General features: G+C 39.3%; 1 protein-coding gene and 1 pseudogene across 51 annotated transcripts in view; both read right to left on the bottom strand.

The window, feature by feature from the left end:
- The window catches only part of NCOR1 (nuclear receptor corepressor 1), a 154,052-nt gene that overhangs the window by 49,516 nt on the left and 85,400 nt on the right, over positions 1–19,136 (bottom strand). For 24 of the 50 annotated variants that reach the window (XM_082705704.1, XM_082705660.1, XM_082705673.1 and 21 more), the window contains 6 exons: positions 15,434–15,496; positions 13,184–13,323; positions 5,738–5,864; positions 4,510–4,572; positions 2,660–3,212; positions 429–558 (listed from right to left, as the gene is read on the bottom strand). In XM_082705704.1, the coding sequence (XP_082561830.1) occupies positions 429–558; positions 2,660–3,212; positions 4,510–4,572; positions 5,738–5,864; positions 13,184–13,323; positions 15,434–15,496 (1,076 nt within the window). The remainder of the gene's footprint in view (positions 1–428; positions 559–2,659; positions 3,213–4,509; positions 4,573–5,737; positions 5,865–13,183; positions 13,324–15,433; positions 15,497–19,136) is intronic. The other 26 variants (XM_082705663.1, XM_082705668.1, XM_082705683.1 and 23 more) reach the window with 2 other exon arrangements.
- LOC309852185 (protein N-terminal asparagine amidohydrolase pseudogene) lies at positions 8,275–11,935 on the bottom strand (annotated as a pseudogene). Its single transcript has 2 exons — positions 11,771–11,935; positions 8,275–8,916 (listed from the first exon to the last, which is right to left on the bottom strand). The product of its transcript is annotated as a protein N-terminal asparagine amidohydrolase pseudogene (transcript).

The following is a 19,136-nucleotide window of genomic DNA, read 5'->3' as shown; positions in this document are numbered from 1 at the left end:
GAAAGGAAGGAGATTATGACACCACCTGGATGAACCCTGAGGACTTTATGCTGAGTGAAACGTGCCAGTCACAAAAGACAAATACCCTGTGATTCCACTTAAATGAGGTATCTAGCCAAATTCACAGAGACAGAAAGTAGAACGGTGGCTGTCCGGAGCTGGGAGGAGGGGAAACAGAGCCTTGTGCTTTAACGGAAAGAGAGTTTCACTTCTGGAGATGAAAAAGTTCTGGAGATCTATTTCACAAGACCATGAATATACTTAGCACTACTGAACCATATACTTAAAAACAGGTAAGATGATAAATTTTATGTTGTGTGTTTTGCACCATAATTTTTTCAAGAAATCAAGTACTGATTAAAGAAAAGAAAGGTCTCTGAAGGTCTTTGTTTCTCAACTTCATTTCTCTACTCACTTTGAAAACTTACCATTGGCGGGATAACCGCAGCTCTGTGCTGAAGCTGCGGCAGGTCCAGTGGATTTGGTTTTATTGGGGATGAGACCAATAGAGATCCAGGGGGGTTCAACAATGAAGGCTTTGAGTCCATAGGAAACATTCTGCAATTGGCAATAAAAAAAAGATAAATTAAAGCATTCATACTTAAGACTTTAATGTACAATTATTAATTCCTTTTTTTTTTAAAGATTTATTTATTTATTTTAGAGAGTGAGAGAGAAAAAAGGGAGGGGCAGAGGAAGAGAAAATTTCAAGCTGACTCTGCACTAGGCACAGAGCCCGAAGCAAGGCTCACTCACACAACCCTGAGGTCACATCATGAGCCCAAATGGAGTCCATCACCATGGCACCACCCAGGCACCCCTAATCATAATTTCTTCTAAGTTAATATGTATGTGCACACACAACGCATCAACCTTAGAAGATGTCTGAACAGTAAGGAAAAGGGGAATCTATAATGCTAATTTCCCAGGTAAAGATTATATTGATTTATAGGTTGAAATTTATCTGCATCTAACCATCCAGTCTGAACAAATTCCATTATAAAATACCAGGTCCTAATCTACCACTAACATAGATTCCGAACTAATTACCTGATACAGGATGTTTTGCCAGGATCATAGGCTATTTTTTCAAACATCTGCCCACCACCATTCTAAAATTGAGAATTTCACCCCAAATTCCAGACTCCTGGTTTCTCACCAAGAATGGAAAGAAATGGCCACACAGAAGTGGCATGGCCACGTGGCATCCGCGTGCTGAACGTGCAGCAGCTGCCCTTTCCAACGGCACGTGCTGCTCTGTCCCCTGCAGCCCCCACCATCCTACACTCGGCCTGCTTCACTCAGTTTCAGCACCTCCACTGGATTTTGCGACACCCAGTATGAGAACTGGGGGGATCATACACTAATGCCATACCTTTCAGGCTGGATCAGACTTTTCAGTGTTATTGGGGGAAGACAAACATTTAAAAAAAAATACAAACTGATAAGAAAATTAGAATGTATAAAAGAAAACATTTAACATGAAGAATAAAGATGGTATTAAAGATGTAGAAAGTGAAAGTGTTACTTTAATAGTTTGGACGTGATGTAGACATACAGCATTACTCAAAGACCACCATGTATTTACAAGGAATTTCTGAATTTTAAGACTACTATCATGTTCAGCTCTTAGGATGTTCCTCCTTGAAAATTACCATCATCCTAATTTTTCCTTCATTTATAAATACAGTTACTAAAACCAATAGTGGAAAACACAAACAATCCTCATCTTAGATGAAGAGAATCTGGCTCTCCGCTAAGTGGCTTATTTGCCTCTTTCTTATTAAAAAGTGGGTGGTCAGGGTCGGTGGTGGGGGGGAGTGGTGGTAAGAGTTGAATTGAGGTTCTGATTAAATGGTAATTTAGTCAAATTCATTTCTAGAATGTGTACCAATCAAATGTTCTACTGTGACCCTAGGTGATTCTATTTCTTTCAGGAAGAAGGAAATCCCAAGGCAAGTACATATATTAAATAAAGCAGTATCTCTTCCTATAATTTTACTGTCATCATTACTGTAATTTTTATAAAAACCATAAAGGTAGAAGAGATTTTTATATTGCAAATTAAATGACTAAAAGTAGTTCTATATTAATCTGTATTACATATATTTTAAATTAGTAATCTAAAATTTTAACTGCTATACAAAGTGATCATATAATTACCACAATCTTGTATCTAAATTATGTTTTCTAAAATATTTTCAGAACACATAACATGTTTCTCCTGTCAACATTTTCTATTATCTAATACACAGGTACAGCAGGCCTTGCTCTGAGGCTGTATGGTCTTGGCGCAAATAAGCCAATGCCTCTTGCCTCTACCTTCACCACCACATCCTACCACTTCCAACACCAGGAATGGCAGTCATCCATCCATCACAAGCTTTGTAAGATGAAATCCCCTTCTTTGTTACATATGAAACGCACATAACAACCGAGGTAGAAAAACATTATCTTTTTCATTGGAAACGAACGACCGCACAGTTGTTCTTGGTTACTGAAACAGATAAACGGCTTCATGACCCGGTATTAAAAGCATGTGGACCACCTCTGAGCTGCCGCTATTCACACGGGAATAATCCCCGCAGCCAGCACCCTGTGACTCAGTTAGCCTCTTGCAGAGCAAAGCACAGGATAATCGTAGAGGAGCAAGTCTCACCTCTGCCTCTCTGGCTCTCCATCCACATCTTCGTCTGCACTGCAGGTGGCGCTAGAGTCATTGTCGGACTGGGGCTCCGGCCTCTGGGCGCCTATCTGCTGGGCCACCACCAAGTCCTCATCTCTAGGCTCCGTCTTCTCGCTGGCTCTCTCTAGGTCTCTTTCTTTGGTATCACCTTCGACTTTAGATGGGTTGTTTTCTGGCGCCCTCATCTCGATGTCTCCAGAGTCTGATTTGGTCGTCGTGGGGAGATCGAGAACAGAAGGCACTTCAGCACTGTGCTCCTGACGCTCAACGTCCATCGGCTCTGCTGCCTCCGTGGGGGTGCTGTCGCTCGCCTGCGTCTCCACACTTTCACTTTCCACAGGTTTTCCACTCTGAGCTGCGGAGGAGGGAGATGCACTGGGTGCGGGTTCCGTAGTGGACTCGAGCTCGGCCCCAGGTTCGGTGTTTCCTCGAGAAGTCGCATTGTCAGTGCTATCCTCGCTGGGCTTGACAGCTTCAACTGGTGAAGGAGAAGGAGCACTTTCTGTATCAGAACTATTTTCAGCACCTTAAAGATAATGATACAGCATAAAAATCTGATAATGAACATGTTTCAGGTGGTGACAGAAGCCATGCTTGAAAGTAGTTGTTTGGGACGAATGAGACTCCTTATATGGCCTCAGTGAAGTCTTAAGGCCACTGGGAAGCTAGAGTGTTTGTTCACAGAGCATGAAAGGGAGAGGTCAAATGGTCCTCACCTTCTGAAACTGAAAGCATAAGAGCTTTTAATATCTAAAAATAATTTATATGAGGGGCACCTGGCTGGCTCCATCACTGGCACATACAACTCTTGATCTCAGGGTCGTGAGGTCGAGCCTCACGCTGGGTGTAGAGATTACGTGAATAAATAAGAACTCTTAAAAACATTTTTTAAATAAATAAATATAAATGAATGAATGAATGGATGAATGGAATTTATATTAAATTTGAAAAATGAAGACAGATGCAAAACCAAAACTAAACAAGAAACCATTCCCATAAAATGGTATTTGGTTTATTTCTACCAGCCTGTGGTGTGCTTTTCCTTTGACCCAGGAGGTCTGACAATCTAAAACAGCACCATCCAACAGGAACATAATATGAGCTACATCTGCCTAAAATTTTCATTTTTTCGGTGGCCACATTAAAAAAATAAAAAGAGATAAATTAGGTTTAACAACGTATTTTATTTCACCCAATAGGACTGAAATACTATCTTTTTAACATGTAATCATGTGGAAATATAGTAATATAGAAAACTAGTAATAAGATTTTTACTTTTTTTGGTACTACGTCTCCAAAATCTGATTACATTTTACATTTTCAGCCCATCTCAATTTGGACTGGCCACATTTCAAGAGCTCAATAACCACATATGTCTAGTGGGTACTGCACTAGACAGGAAAATTCTAGAGTAACATTATATGGACTTTTAACTTAACACTGTAACCCTGACCTTTCCCCACATCCTTGGTTTCACTTGATATAAAATATAGTTTTAATCTTTGACATCTTTACTCAGGTATTTCAAAGGAATCACAAATCCAGTATTTCCTACACTAGACTAAGTCCGTGGACTTTTCTGTTTTTTACTAATTAAACCAGAAACCTCTAAGGGATAATCTTTTACTTCTCCTCTCTTTAATCCCCATATCCTATGCAGACAAGTATCACCGATTTTCTCTCTAAAAACATCCCCTGAGTCCAGCCACTTGTGTTCAACTGCTCAACTGCCCCTGTAGTCCAGAAGCAACTCTCCCTATCTTCCACCTCAGACCAATCTCTACAACGACGCCAGAGGGAGCTTTTTAAAAGCCAAATCTTACCAAAACTCTGCTGCTCCAGTATTCTCTTCATTCCTGCCACACGGGCCTCATTTTCCACAAAACCTCACAGAAAAAAAGCTACTTAATGTTCAAAGCCAAAACCCATTCAAAACAAAATTTAAGTTTCAAAGCCAACAACAACTTGCAGAAAAAAATAAAATGAAATCTACTGTTTCTGAAACTCCTGGAAGGTATAGAACTTCCTCAGCTTAAAATAGGAGTGTCTTCAAAGTAACGTATTTAAGCAGCTCTAATTACATACAAAATTTAAACTCTGGTAATTTAAAATAAAACAAAAAGCGAATGAGATGGAGAAAATATTTGTGTATACAAAGTATGAACATGTGTAAGATATTATATATAAAGAGCTACTAAAATCACTGAAAATTCCCACTTCGAAGCACTCAATTCACAAAAGAAATCTAAAGAAACTTTAAAAGTAATGCAAATTGAAATGAATTAGGAACTTTTAACTAGCAAAAACTCAAGAAAATATTTACTTTTTTGGGAAATGGTCATTAACTTGTTCAAGCGACAAAAAGGATTTTATTTGTCTTATGTTTCTTGGGTTGACATTCTTTTCTACTGGGGCTTCTAGCAACATTAATTCTTTTTACACAAAAACATAAATATGACATACGTGAGTCATTTTAAGAACAGAAAACCAAACTCATTGCAATAAAGAGAAATAGAATCAATGATACTAACCGGACACATACAGGTAGCAGTGACATTGATGCACAGACAGTGTACTGATACCGGGCTGCCATTTTATTTTATTTTTTAATTTTAATTTTAATTTATTTATTTTTAAATTGTTTTTCTTTTTTGAGAGCGAGCGAGCGTGAGTGGGGGGGGTGGCAGAGGGAGAGAGAGAATCTCAAGCTGGCTCCATGCTCAGTTCAGAGCTCGTTGTGGGGCTCGATCTCACGACTCTGAGACCACCACCTGAGCCAAAATCAAGAGGCAGCCGCTTACCTGACTGAGCCACCCAGGCACCCCAGAACTGCCATTTTAAAGCTCTTCTGGTTGTAGCAACAGGACCATCACAGGTGCTACATACAGATTTGTTGACTGAATGAATACATACATTGTGCTCAAGCATAAGGTATCTATGAAAACACTGAATATACTCTTTCCTTAATGAAGCAATTCTTAAATGACTAAGCTAATAATTAGATAATTTGAACTAGTAGAAGTCGCAACTAAATTTAAGATTTTAAGATACCTTCGCTGTCTTCTGGATTTTCTTCTTCATTAGAAGCTTCGATATCTTCGTCCTCCTGAGCAGAAACAGTGGAAGCTACACTTTCGCACTGGGACACGTCTCGCTCTTCACGGGGCTTTCGTGAAGTCTGAAGGAGCAAAAGAGCGTTGGATTATTTATGATTTAAATAGCTGAAAGGAAAACTCTCACATCTGAAATAACATAGAACATGGATACACACACACTGAACAAGAAGGCTGCCTGTCTGACAATGGTTCTGGTGGATATTCAGTTGCCTCTATGGAACCACTAATTGGCCTTCTGTGTGAACGGATCGGTCTCATCAAACTGACCAAAAGTTACATTTGAAACTTTTTTCAAACTACTCGCCACCATATATGTACCAAGAGTCAAAATTCACAAACCTCTTGCTATTTTTCCCTCTCAAATAATGTATTTTTCTAATAAAAATAACGTGCATTTGTTTTCTACCAAAAATAAGATATTTGTTAGAATGTGGAGAACACAGAAAATTGTTAAGAAAAATAAAACAGGGGCGCCTGTGTGGCTCAGTGGGTTAAAGCCTCTGCCTTTGGCTCAGGTCATGATCTCAGGGTCCTGGGATAGAGCTCTGCTCAGCGGGGAGCCTGCTTCCCTTCCTTTCCCTCTGCCTGCCTCTCTGCCTACTTGTGATCTCTGTCAAATAAATAAAATAAAATCTTCCAAAAAAAAAAAAAAGAAGAAGAAGAAAGAAAAACAAAACAATAATGGCTCATAATTGCACCAGCCAGAGATTCTGACTATACTGATACACTTCCTTTCAGTCTTTTATCTGCGTGTATGCGTATATGTTTATGTATAGTACATGTAAATAAAACTAGGATTGCCCAATATAGTTACCTATCCCACTCATTATAAATTCTTCAAAAATGTTATATTTATTGATACTTCCATAAAAACACTCTGTACCAACAGATATTTAAAATTCTCCTATTTTAAGGTATTTAGGCAATTTTAAAGTTTGCACTGTTAATAATGCTGCAATAACCATCCTTCTCTAATAGGAAGAATTATGTGCTCTCATAAGCAATAACGGATCATCAGTGTCACTGCCTTTGCTATTATGAGGACAAATTCCCTTTTTTTTAAACAGGATTTTTCCTTCTGCAAACATTGTGTTTACATAAAACTCCTCATTCTTCTACTGGGATCACAGATCTGTAAGAGCATACGTGTATGTATTTAAGTTAAGACATCAGCTATTTATTATATTTTTAATCTCATGTTGCTAACTATGAAACTTAAGGTCTCCTGTCTTTGCAGACCTGGGGATCCCAGCCCTGACACTGCTCTGTTCACTGCCTCTTACTGAGCCTATACTCACCAGACTTTAGCTACAGGCCTCCCGCCCGGGGACACTACTCACAGAGGAAAATAAATTATTGCTATCCCGATTGTTAAAATTCTATGCTGGGGGTGCCTGGGTGGCTCAGTGGGTTAAGGCCCCGGCTTTCGGCTCAAGTCATGGTCTCAGGGTTCTGGGATCGAACCCCACATCGGGCTCTCTGCTCAGTGGGGAGCCTGCTTCCCTTCCTTTCCCTCTGTCTGCCTCTCTGCCTACTTGTGATCACTGTCTGTCAAATAAATAAATAAATAAGAATCTTAAAAAAAAAAAAATCTATGCTAGGATCCAACCTAAAAGCAGTAACTAAGTCAAGAGGAATAAAGCATATCCCAGTGTCCACTGTTAGAGCTAGATCTAATTCTGAGGCTAAACAAAATAATCACTACATTCCTCACAAGAATGCAAGGGGAGGGGCGCCTGGGTGGCTCAATGGGTTAGAGCTTCTGCCTTGGGCTCGGGTCATGTTCTCAGGATCCTGGGATCGAGCCCCGCATAGGGCTCTCTGATCAGCAGGGAGCCTGCTTCCCTTCCTCTCTCTCTGCCTGCTTGAGATCTCTGTCTGTCAAATGAATAAATAAAATCTTAAAAAAAAAAAAAAAAGAATGCAAGGGGAGAATCCTCTGGCCATGCTCTTTAAAAACCTTTAGAAAAACTACGAAGACTCCAATATTTTTAGGCATCACATAATTGCTCTTTTTTTTTTTTTTAAGATTTTCATTTATTTATTTGACAGAGAGAGACCACAAGCAGACAGAGAAGCAGGCAGAGAGAGAGAGAGAGAGGGAAGCAGGCTCCCTGCTGAGCAGACAGCCCCATGCGGAAATCGATCCCAGGACCCTGAGATTATGACCTGAGCCGAAGGCAGCGGCTTAACCCACTGAGCCACCAGGCGCTCCACATAATTGCTCTTATAGGGATTTTTCCAGTGTCAAAGCTATACCCCTTCTTTGCTAATATCTACCCATGCTGTTTGGCATTTCCACTGATGAATATAGAAGAGACAGTGTTTCATCACCACCACGTGACATTCCTCTGTTCACATGCAATCATCTTCTATTTCTCCAAGTATTTCCTTCACTATATGATAGTACTCACTAATTTAAAAAAAAAAATTTTTTTTTTTTTTTGCCAAAATAAGATTTTATTTTGAAAGTCATTTGAAGGGACAGTAAGGAGGGAGACCTAGGACTCGGCAGATGGAGACTCTGATGCGTGTTCTCTGCAGTGCCTCCTCCGGACCCCAGTCTGGGAAGGATGCTCGGTAAATCTCCACGGTCTTAATGTTGACAGCGATGCCATAAATGATTGGAAAGTGGTTTTCATTTTCTTCCCAGTCATTTAATTCTGTCACACATGATGTCACTAAGTGAACGTCCTCCTCCTGTCTGTCAAATTCACTAAGAAGCTGATGAGTAAGTTTTTGTGACAACTGCCTGTCCTCACTGAAGCCTCCCACGAGGTGCACCTCCAGCCTTTCACACTGGGCGTGATCGGAGAAGGACTTTATGGAGCTCATGATCAAGGGCACCTCCGCTCTGGTGTCTGTTCCATCACAGTGGGTCAAGCAGGTGGCCCCATTACCCGTGTGCCTCAGGACCATGATGTGACAAGTGGTGGCATCATCAAAACCCAGAATGGAGATGGAGCCATCCTTTGGGGAGGTCACTGCCAGCTCTCTTTGCTGAACATACAGAAGGCCCTGGGGTCCCACTTGTTGAACAGACTGACCTCTGAGAGGTCTGGCTCTTTCCTCCAGAGGCAGGTGGGCTTGCACGAGGACCTCGCACTGCGGCAGCTGCACTCACCACCCTTCGCCGCACTCACCACCCTTCGACGAGCAGCAGCATCACGGAGGCGGCCTCCCCAGCCCGGGCCACCCCGGCCCTGCCCTGCCCTGCCCTGCTCTGCCCGCGGGGCGCCGCAGGGAACTGGAGTCCCACACGGGGCCTAATTTTTTTTTTTTTTAAAGATTTTATTTATTTGTTTGACAGAGATCCCAAAGGAGGTAGAGAGGCAGGCAGAGAAAGAGAGAAGGGGAAGCAGGCTCCCTGCTGAGCAGAGAGCCTGATTCGGGGCTTGATCCCAGGACCCTAGGATCATGACCTGAGCCGAAGGCAGAGGCTTAACTCTCTAAGCCACCTAGGTGCCCTAGTACTCACTAATTTTTAATGTAATAATTCAAACCTATGGAAATGTAACACCTATGTATCTTGTACTGCATTTTAATAGACATTAGACATTTTGTCATGTTTTCTTGAAACCTTTTTGAAAATGACAGAACACTCTAGGGGCACCTGGGAGGATCAGTCATTAAGTGTCTGCCTTCAGCTCAGGTAATGATCCCAAGGTGCTGGGATTGAGCCCGGCATGGGGCTCCCTGCTTGGCGGGAAGCTGCTTCTCCTTCCCCCACTCCCCCTGCTTCCATGAATCTCTCTTGCTGTGTCTCTGTCAAATAAAGTTTAAAAAAAGAAAATGATAAAACACTCTAAAAAAAAGGAATCCTACAGTCCCTATTATTTCCATTGTTATTAAAATGATTAGAACAAGAAGTTTTAAAGATATTTATGATGGGTAATTTTATGTGCCATTTTGATTGGGCCACAGCACTCAGACATTTGGCCAAACATTATCCTGGTTTTTTCTGTGCAGGTGTTTTTTAGATGAGATTAACAAGCAGATGAACCTCCAGAATGTTGGGGGAGGGGTCGGGTGCTTCACCCAATCAACTGATGGCCTTAACAGAACTAAGATTGATGGCCCCCTCATCTCCCCCTCCCCATCCCCTGCAAGAAGATAACCTGTCAGCAGATCACCTCCGGACTCCAGGTGCAACTCTTTCCTAAGTCTCCAGCCTGCCAGCCTTCACCATCAGATCCAAGCACTCACAATCACAGGAGCCAATTTCTTAAAATAAATCTTCATATTCTCTCTCTCACTCTCTCTACACACACACACACACACCGTTGGTTTTGTTTCTCCGGAGAACCCTGACTTATCTTTTTAAAAACATGTCTGATATATTCTTTACTTGATTTTCTCCCCAAACATTTTAAATAGTATTTGATAAAGTCAAGTCTCTCTTGTCAGACCTTTTGTTATGTTTATTTTCTTCCCTTTTAATTGCCACAACACATTTTTTAACCTTTTTTTTTTTTAAGATTTTATTAATTTATTTGACAGCGAGACACAGCGAGAGAGGGAACACAAGCAGGGGGAGTGGGAGAGGGGGAAGCAGGCTTCCTGAGGAAGCAGCTTGATGTGGGGGTCGATCCCAGGACCCTGGGATCATGACCTGAGCAGAAGACAGACGCTTAACAACTGAGCCACCCAGGCGCCCCTACATCTTCATTTTTAATGTTAAAAGGTCTTTTGTATATAACTTTTTAAATTAATGTCATACTTCATACACTTTTACTAAAAGTTCAAACCCTAACAAATTTAAATATCTCCCTGTACCCCGGGGGATAAAAATATATTATATGGTTACAAAAAATAAAAAATAAATTTAAAAAAATTAAATATCTATCCTTTTATTACCCATTCTATCCTTCTTCAGTGAGTCTCAAAATGTTCTGGTCTAAGGATACAGCACTCGTAAAAAGCATTCAAGACCCTAAGCCGGTTCTATTCATGAGACAGATATAATGATACTTACCATATTTGAATTAAAGCAAAAACATTTAAAATATAATTCATTTAAAAATAACAATAAACCTATTACATGTCAACATAAAAACATTAATACAAAATAACTATATTCCAAAATAAAAGTTTGATAATTTAGTGAAAAGTAGCTTTTTCAATGTTTTTGTAAATTTCTTTTACTGTTTGCCTTCACAGAAGACAGCACAATTTTCAAATGTGCTTCTACATATAATCTAATCTGCAGACACAGTATTATGTTGGCTGAAATATACATATAAAAAAAAAAGTCTGGGGGCCCCCTGGCTGGCTCCGTCGGTAGAGCATATGACTCTTGATCTCAGGGTTGTGAGTTCAAGCCCCACCCATGTTAGGTGTGGAGCCTACTACCAAAAAAAAAAAAAAAAAAAAAGTCTGGCCTCACAAAGATATGTAGTCGAAAAGGGAAGCATATTTTAACAATCTTTTCAAATGACCATGGTTATTATTCTTTGGTATTGTACCAAAATTCAGCAAGTAATCATCTCTTAAAAGGTAACTGCAATATGAAATCTGAAACCATATCAATAAATGTTTTGTACTCTATTAAAATCCATTTATCTATCTTGGACTTTGGTCTATTAAAAAGTATTTTGTACATTTTCTATCCATACATAACATGCATTGTGAATCACAAACTGGTCATCTGGAAATTATGGGAGTTACACAGATTTTTCAAATCTGCATATAATATCACTGTTTATCAAGATATCATATTAGGGGGCACCTGGGTGGCTCAGTGGGTTAAGCCTCTGCCTTCAACTCAGGTTATGATCTCAGGGTCCTGGGATCAAGCCCCGCATGGGGCTCTCTGCTCAGCGGGGAACCTGCTTCCCCCCACCCACTGCCTGCCTCTCTGCCTACTTGTGATATCTGTCTGTCAAATAAATAAATAAAATCTTAAAAAAAATATATCATACTAGTTATTATTACCACTGATCTCATCAGAAAAGTCTTTGGGTGTTACTGTGAGGAAGACAAATTTTCCAAAATTCTCATTTTTGCTTAAAAGCTTGAAGTTTAAAAGTGGCAACAATACTTCTGCTTGCTTTCTTTGAAAGACAGTCTCACTCATTTTCAAGAAAATGTCTGCCAAGGATCCAAGTCTGAAAAACCATAGTTTTTCTGTCATTTTTCCAATTAAAACTGAAACTCCATAAAAAAGGGAGGCGAGTTCAGCTTGGAACTCAAACAACTGCAAAAGTACTTTCCCTCAACAGAATCAGAATATCCTGGTACAGAACGAAAGGTCTTTATGCACACTTCTCATTTTATCACACACATGTACTCAAGGGTCAGGACTTAATAAAGCTAATTTGTACTGCTTTGCCAAGGACAAGTGAAATTGGCATATTTGTTGTTAAACTGTAAATGCCCGAAATGATGAATACACTGAGTATTTAGCACAGCGGTGCCCTGCCATGATTCATGCTAAGGTACCAGCATTTTCTCTCCTTTTCTTTGACACCATCCATGCAAATCTAACACAGTGCAGAAAAGTCAAGTAACATCTTAATATTTTTACAAAAACAGTTTTGGCCTCATGGAATCCTCAAAGAGCTCTGTAGACTGAGAGCACTGGAACTTCCTCGATAAAGAATTTTCAATAAATGTATACTTTCTGAGGGGTGCCTGGGTGGCTCAGTGGGTTAAAGCCTCTGCCTTCGGTTTGGGTCATGATATCAGGGTCCTGGGATCGAGCCCCGCATCGGGTTCTCTACTCAGGGGGGAGCCTGCTTCCTCCTGTCTCTCTCTCTGCCTGCCTCTCTGCCTACTTGTGATCTCTATCTGTCAAATAAATAAATAAAATCTTTAAAAAAAATTTATACTTTCTGGTTTTATTATTTATATCAGGGTCTTTTTCTGAGAAAATGGTTTTATTTATTTATTTTTTAAATATAGCAGAGAGCCCAATGCAGGGCCTGATCCCAGGACTCTGGGATCATGACCTGAGCCGAAGGCAGAGGCTTTAACCCACTGAGCCACCCAGGCGCCCCAGAGAAAATGGTTTTAATATGCCCTATCAATTCATTCAACAAGGTCAACAGAACTCCAACTGAAGTTTTCAATTCAAACTCCAAAATATTTATATTTTTCAAATCCCATCTATTGTGATTCAGAAGTACTGAACTGCCATTACTAGTAACATGAATTTTGTTCCCTGGGCAGTAATCAGAGAAAAAGGCAACGTGTGCCAAGAAACTAGCGTGTCCTTCACAGTTAAATGTAATAAATAAAAATACAAGATATAAAGAACTCTCCCTCAAAACCCATATTTGAAGCTCAGAAACACAGTGAAACAAAGAAACTATCAGTTAAAAACTAAATCAGTTAAAAAATAATAATAATAAATAAGTGTTACTACCTCTGATATACTCACTTTCTGTTTATGCTGTTGCAAAAGGTTGTCAAGATTGTGTCGCCTTTTATAGTTAAAATAGAAGTTTTTGCACTGCGCTTCACTTTTAGTTCCCACCATTTTGGCAATTGCTGCCCAGTTACGACCATGTTCTACAAGACCTATATTTGAAAAACGACCAAAGATTAGTGAATAATCACCTGATAAAGCGAACATGAGAAAGAATAAAAATCAACTTAATTACAGTATTCAAAATCATTAACACTAAAAATGTGTTTTCAATTATTTATATATATATATATTTTAATACTTATTTAAATATATATTTACATGAAACTCACTGACAGCTCTATTTTGCCACTCAAATTTAAAACATGCTCATTAACAGAAGGACTCAACTTTATCCTTGTTCTGTATCTCCCTGAGAGCTAGGACAACATCGGACACACGATAAGAACTCAAACAGTTGTAAAATGACTGATTAGACACTTCTAAGTCTTTGTAAACAGTATATCAATAAAAAATTAATAAGGTAATCTTGTAAAGTAAGACAGAACACAAAATAAAGATATATACGGCTACATTTATAATCAGCATGTCTTCAATCCATTCACAATCAAGAAATGCCCTCAAAAATATTAACCAGTTTTAAAAACAACAACATCAACAAACCTGTGGTAAGACAACTCATCACAGGAAACTAAGCAACCTGATACTTTTAAACCAAATAATATATATACATGCCATACCCATTTGCAAGGAATATGGGTATATAAATGCATGTACACACAGAGAGCTATACAGACTGGGATATACTTTAGACACAGGTGTATCCAAGCATGAATTTACAGTACAAATTTAACAATTTATAGAAAACAGTTTTCCAAGGCTGATGAAGGTAGCTTCCTTAACGACAACTGGAAGATCATTTCCAAATCCTTCTGACACATGAACAGAACTGAGAAGAGCAGAGACTAAAAACAGTCCTATGGAGGTATATCTACCTGAAAAAAATCACTCTATGATGTAGCTACTATCACCTTACTCCATTATAACATTCTGATAATCAGATGAGAATAAATGTGAATCTTTTTTCTTAATGTGACTCTTTTAAAAAGTTATACCTATAATCATGACAAGTCACAAATTTCCTAATCATGGCAAATAATCATCAAATAAAAATATTTTGAACAGGGGCTCCTGGGTGGCAGTGGGTTAAAGCCTCTGCCTTTGGCTCAGGTCATGATCCCAGGGTCCTGGGATTGAGCCCCGCATCAGGCTCTTTGCTCAGCAGGGAGCCTGCTTCCTCCTCTCTCTGCCTGCCTCTCTGCCTACTTGTGATCTATTTGTCAAATAAATAAATAAAATCTTTAAAAAAATTTTTTTTGAACACATTCTGCTATTATTTTTGGTAATGTTCGTTTATACTCTTAAGTGTATCTTAATAATGTATTTTATATTCTTAAATGTATCATTCATTATTAAATAGAAAATAAATTGGAAATGTGTCATTAAGAGATTAACTTATTTACAGTAATTTCTCTTTAGAATTATAAGGTAAATACTTAACTCCAAAAAGAGTTGGCTAATCTTTCTCAAAATTATTTTATTTAAAGCACAAACTACTGTTTATTTATAAACCACCTATTTATCCTATTAGAAATTTTACCTCAATTTCAAATTATTCTATGTTAACAAGCAACAACAAAAAAGATTTGTAATGTTCCAGAATAAGATGAGGGCCACACAGCCATGAGAAGGAAAGACAAAATTCAAACCTTTTTCTAGCTTCAAAGTTCATGCCTTCTCCTCTGAATTGCAGTGCAATTCTTACTAATTTATAACCAAATGCCTTATGAAATACAAACTGAGGAGACAGGAACCATGCTATTAAATCCAACTATTAAATAATAGAAAATATAGACTTTATACTTAAATACCCTCCAAAACACTGAATCACAGCTATCCTGGAAGAGTGAAAATAGTCCCCTTGCTCTCTAACAAAATGACATTCAAAAAAAAAAAAAAAAAACTGTGCAGAGAATCTTAAATTCCTCAAAAAAGGGCCTCTTAAGCAAGGCACAGCAGGATTACCTGAGAGGGCACCACCCCATCATAAAGAACTCAATTCTACTTCTAAATTCTGTTGACTACCACAGAAGAACTTTCTTCTTTTTCCAATTAAAAAATATTCACTCCATGTGACTTATTACTAATAACCCTGAAGAGCCCATCCCAACCCAACTAAAACCCCGAAGAACTCTAACTTACCTTTTTTAGCAACTTCCATTTCTTCTTCTGTCCATCGAGAGGTTTCTACGGGCTCTGTGGAAACTGAAATAAAGAGAGAGAACCCAGTAAGGCAGAGAAAACTTTTTTCTTTTTTTTAAAGATTTTATTTATTTATTTGTCAGAGAGAGAGAGCACAGGCAGGCAAAAGCAAAGTAAGAAGCAGGCTTCCCGCTGAGCAAGGAGCCTGATGCAGGACTCGATTCCAGGATGGTGGGATCATGACCCGAGCCAAGGCAGCCGCTTAACCGACGGAGGCACCCAGGCGCCCCAGGCAGAGAAAACTTAAGTTCATTCACAGCTTAGATGGCGTCGACCTGCTTGTTGGACATAAAGCCTGTCTGAAGCACTGGGTGAAAGAAACTATGGACACAGGATGTTGGCAGGCTCTCCCCAACCAACTGAAGAGAAATATTCAAGGCTTCCAAGTAAGGCTTCTCAATGTTCTTTGAAGCTCCAACCACATCTACATGTTTGACCATCACTTGCTTATTTTCTGTGAAGTCCCACCTCACCCACTGCCCCACCACATACTCGAGCTCCAACCTCCTCTCCTAAAGTGTCAAAGGAAGAAACAACAGCCCCCGTCCCTGTCCAGGCACAGTTCTCTCGTGTTCTCTGAGTCCCCCATCTCATCCTCACTCCCGGGGGCCCTATGACACAGGGGACTGGAAACACAGATGGATCATAAACTGCACACTCTCTCTCTTCTACATTAGAAAGGAAATTGAGACCATCAGGCATGAAATGAGCTCCTGCCGTATTCCCCTTCTCAATTAATAGTGCTACCATCCGCCCAGTCATCTGAATTATTAACAGCCTTCTCAGGCCAATTTTTTAATCCTTCCTCCCATCTACTCCCACAGCCAATGATGTGTGCCAGTCCTAATCTCCTGAACCCATCCTCTTCTTGCCTGGGCCACTGCGTGCACAGTGACACTCTTCTGGCTGGTCCCTCCGCCTCCAGCCTTCACTCTCTCCAACCTGACCTCCAACTATCACCAGTTCACCTTCTACACCACCAGTCTATTCACAGCACTCCTCTGTTTAAAAACCTCTGTGAGCTCCCACTCTGTAAGCAAAGCAGGACATGACTCAAACAAGGCCCATCGGGATCTACCCCCAGGTGCAAATCTAGTTATTTTCCTTGTATCCTCCTTGCCATCCCCAGAACCTGGTTTTTTTATGCTTCATGTTACAGTAAAATTGGTACCACTGAACCAAATATGGCAAACATCATTAACATGATCCCTTTATAAACTAATGATACTTGGTAGAAGAGAGAAAAATGCTTGGACCCAAGAATTCATTTCTATAAAAAATAATTTAACAGAAAGAAAATGTTAGTTAATCAGGATTTTTTCCTTACACTACTATCTATATTAGTTTAAAGAGGAGGGGGCAGGGGACAGCCTAATCATTCAGCAACAGGGAATGATTCAAGAAATGGGGCCTCAGGGAACAGGATGCCAACATTTCACAGTCATTAAAAAGCAAAAATGAAGATCACTTAGAAACTACATAATATTTATAATATACACCAAGTTAAAATATCAGAAAAAATACCATACATACTAAAATTACAACTAAGTAAAAAGAAAAACAGCTGTATTAAGATAGCAAGATTGGGGAAGATCTTTTTCAAAAGACACTGACATTAAAGTTTAAGAAATGTAAAGACCATGAAGAAGTAAAACTTTCAGTACTTGAAGATAACACGATATTAGATAAAGAAAACCTAAAAAGACTGCTAGAACTGATAAAATAAATCAATGTAAGGAATACAGGATACAAAATCAATGTAAGGAAATCTGCTGCATTTCTATGCACCAATAACGAAGCAGCAGAAAGAGAAAATAAGAATACAATCCCATTTACAACTGCACCAAAAATAATAAAATACCTAGGAATAAACCTTCCCAAAGAAGTGAAAGACCCGTACTCTGAAAACTATAAAACAGTCATAAAAGAAATTCAAGACAACACAAAGTAATGGAGAAACATTCCATGCTCATGAATTGGGAAAACAAATGTTGTTAAAATGGCTACACCACCCAAAACAATCCCTATCAGAATACCAGCAGCAGTTTTCATAGAACTAGAACAAATAATCCTAAAATTTCTATGGAATCATAAAAGACCCCAAATTGCCAAAGCAATCTTGAAAAAGAAAAGCAAACCTGGAGGCATCACAATTCCGGACTTCAAGTTATATTACAAAGCTGTAGTCATCAAAACATGGTACTGGCACAAATACAGACACATAGATCAATGGACTAGAACAGAAAACCCAGAGATAAACCCACAATTGTATGATCAACTAATCGTTCAACAAAGCAGGGAAGAATACCCAATGGGAGAAAGTCTCTTCCACAAATGGTGTTGGGAAAATCAGACAGCAACATACAAAAGAATGAAACTTGACCACTTTCTTACATCATACACAAAAATAAATTCAAAAATGGATTAAAGACCTATATGTGAGACCTGAAACCACAGAAATCCTAGAAAAGAGCACAGGCCGTAATTTCTCTGACACTGGCCATAGCAACATTTTTCTAGCTAGGTCCCCTGAGGCAAGGGAAACAAAAAGCAAAGATAAACTATTGGGACTACATCAAAATAAAAAGCTTCCAGGGCACCTGTGTGGCTCAGTCAGTTAAGTGTCCGACTCTTGATTTTGGTTCACTCATGATCTCAGGGTTGTGAGATAGAGCACAGGGTCAGGTTCTGTGCTGGGTGTGGAGCCTGCTTGGGATTTTTTTTCTTTCCCTCCCCCTCCCTCTCTAGAAAAAAATAAATCAAATAAAACTTAAAAATAAAAAAATACAATAAAAAGCTTCTGCACAGCAAAGGAAACAACAAAACTAAATCCTCCCTACAAATGGGAGAGGATATTTCCAAATGACATATCTGATAAAAGGTTAGTATCCAAACTATATAAAGAACTTATAAAACTCAATAACCACAGAACAAATGATCTAATTAACAAAAGGGCAGAAGACATGAACGGACCTTTCTCCAAAGACATCCAGATGGCCAAAAGACCCATGAAAAGTTGCTCACCATCATTAATCTTCATCTCACACCTGTCACAATAGCTAACATCAACAATACAAGAAACAAAGGTGTTGGCAAGGATGTGGAGAAAAAGGAACCCTCCTGCGCTGCCGGTGGGAATGCAAACTGGCGTGGCTACTGTGGAAAACAGTGTGGAGGTTCCTCAAAACTAAAAATACAACTCTGTATGTATGATCCAGCTACTGGGTGTTTACCCAAAGAACACAGAAACACTAATTCAAAGTGATAGATGCACCCCTACATTTATAGGAGCATTAGTCACAACAGCCAAGATGCGAAAGCAGCCCAACTATCAAGTGATGAATGGATAAAGACGACGTGGCGTATATATATATCTCTATAACACACACACACACACACACACACACCACACACACACCACACACACACACACACACACACACACACACACACACACACACACACACCTTGGAGTATTATTCAGCCATTAAAGAAGGAAATCTTGCCCTTTGCAATGACATGGATAGAGCTAGAAATCGTAATACTAAGAACACTCAGACAAAGACAAATACCATATGATCTCACTCACATATGGAATTTTACAAACAAAGCAAATAAGCAAAGGGGGAAAAAGGAGAAACAA

This window comes from Mustela nivalis (assembly GCF_964662115.1).
Source record: "Mustela nivalis genome assembly, chromosome: 17".
NCBI lineage: Eukaryota > Metazoa > Chordata > Mammalia > Carnivora > Mustelidae > Mustela > Mustela nivalis.
Note: the sequence above shows the minus strand (reverse complement) of the source record. Positions and strands in the feature narration are given on the sequence as shown.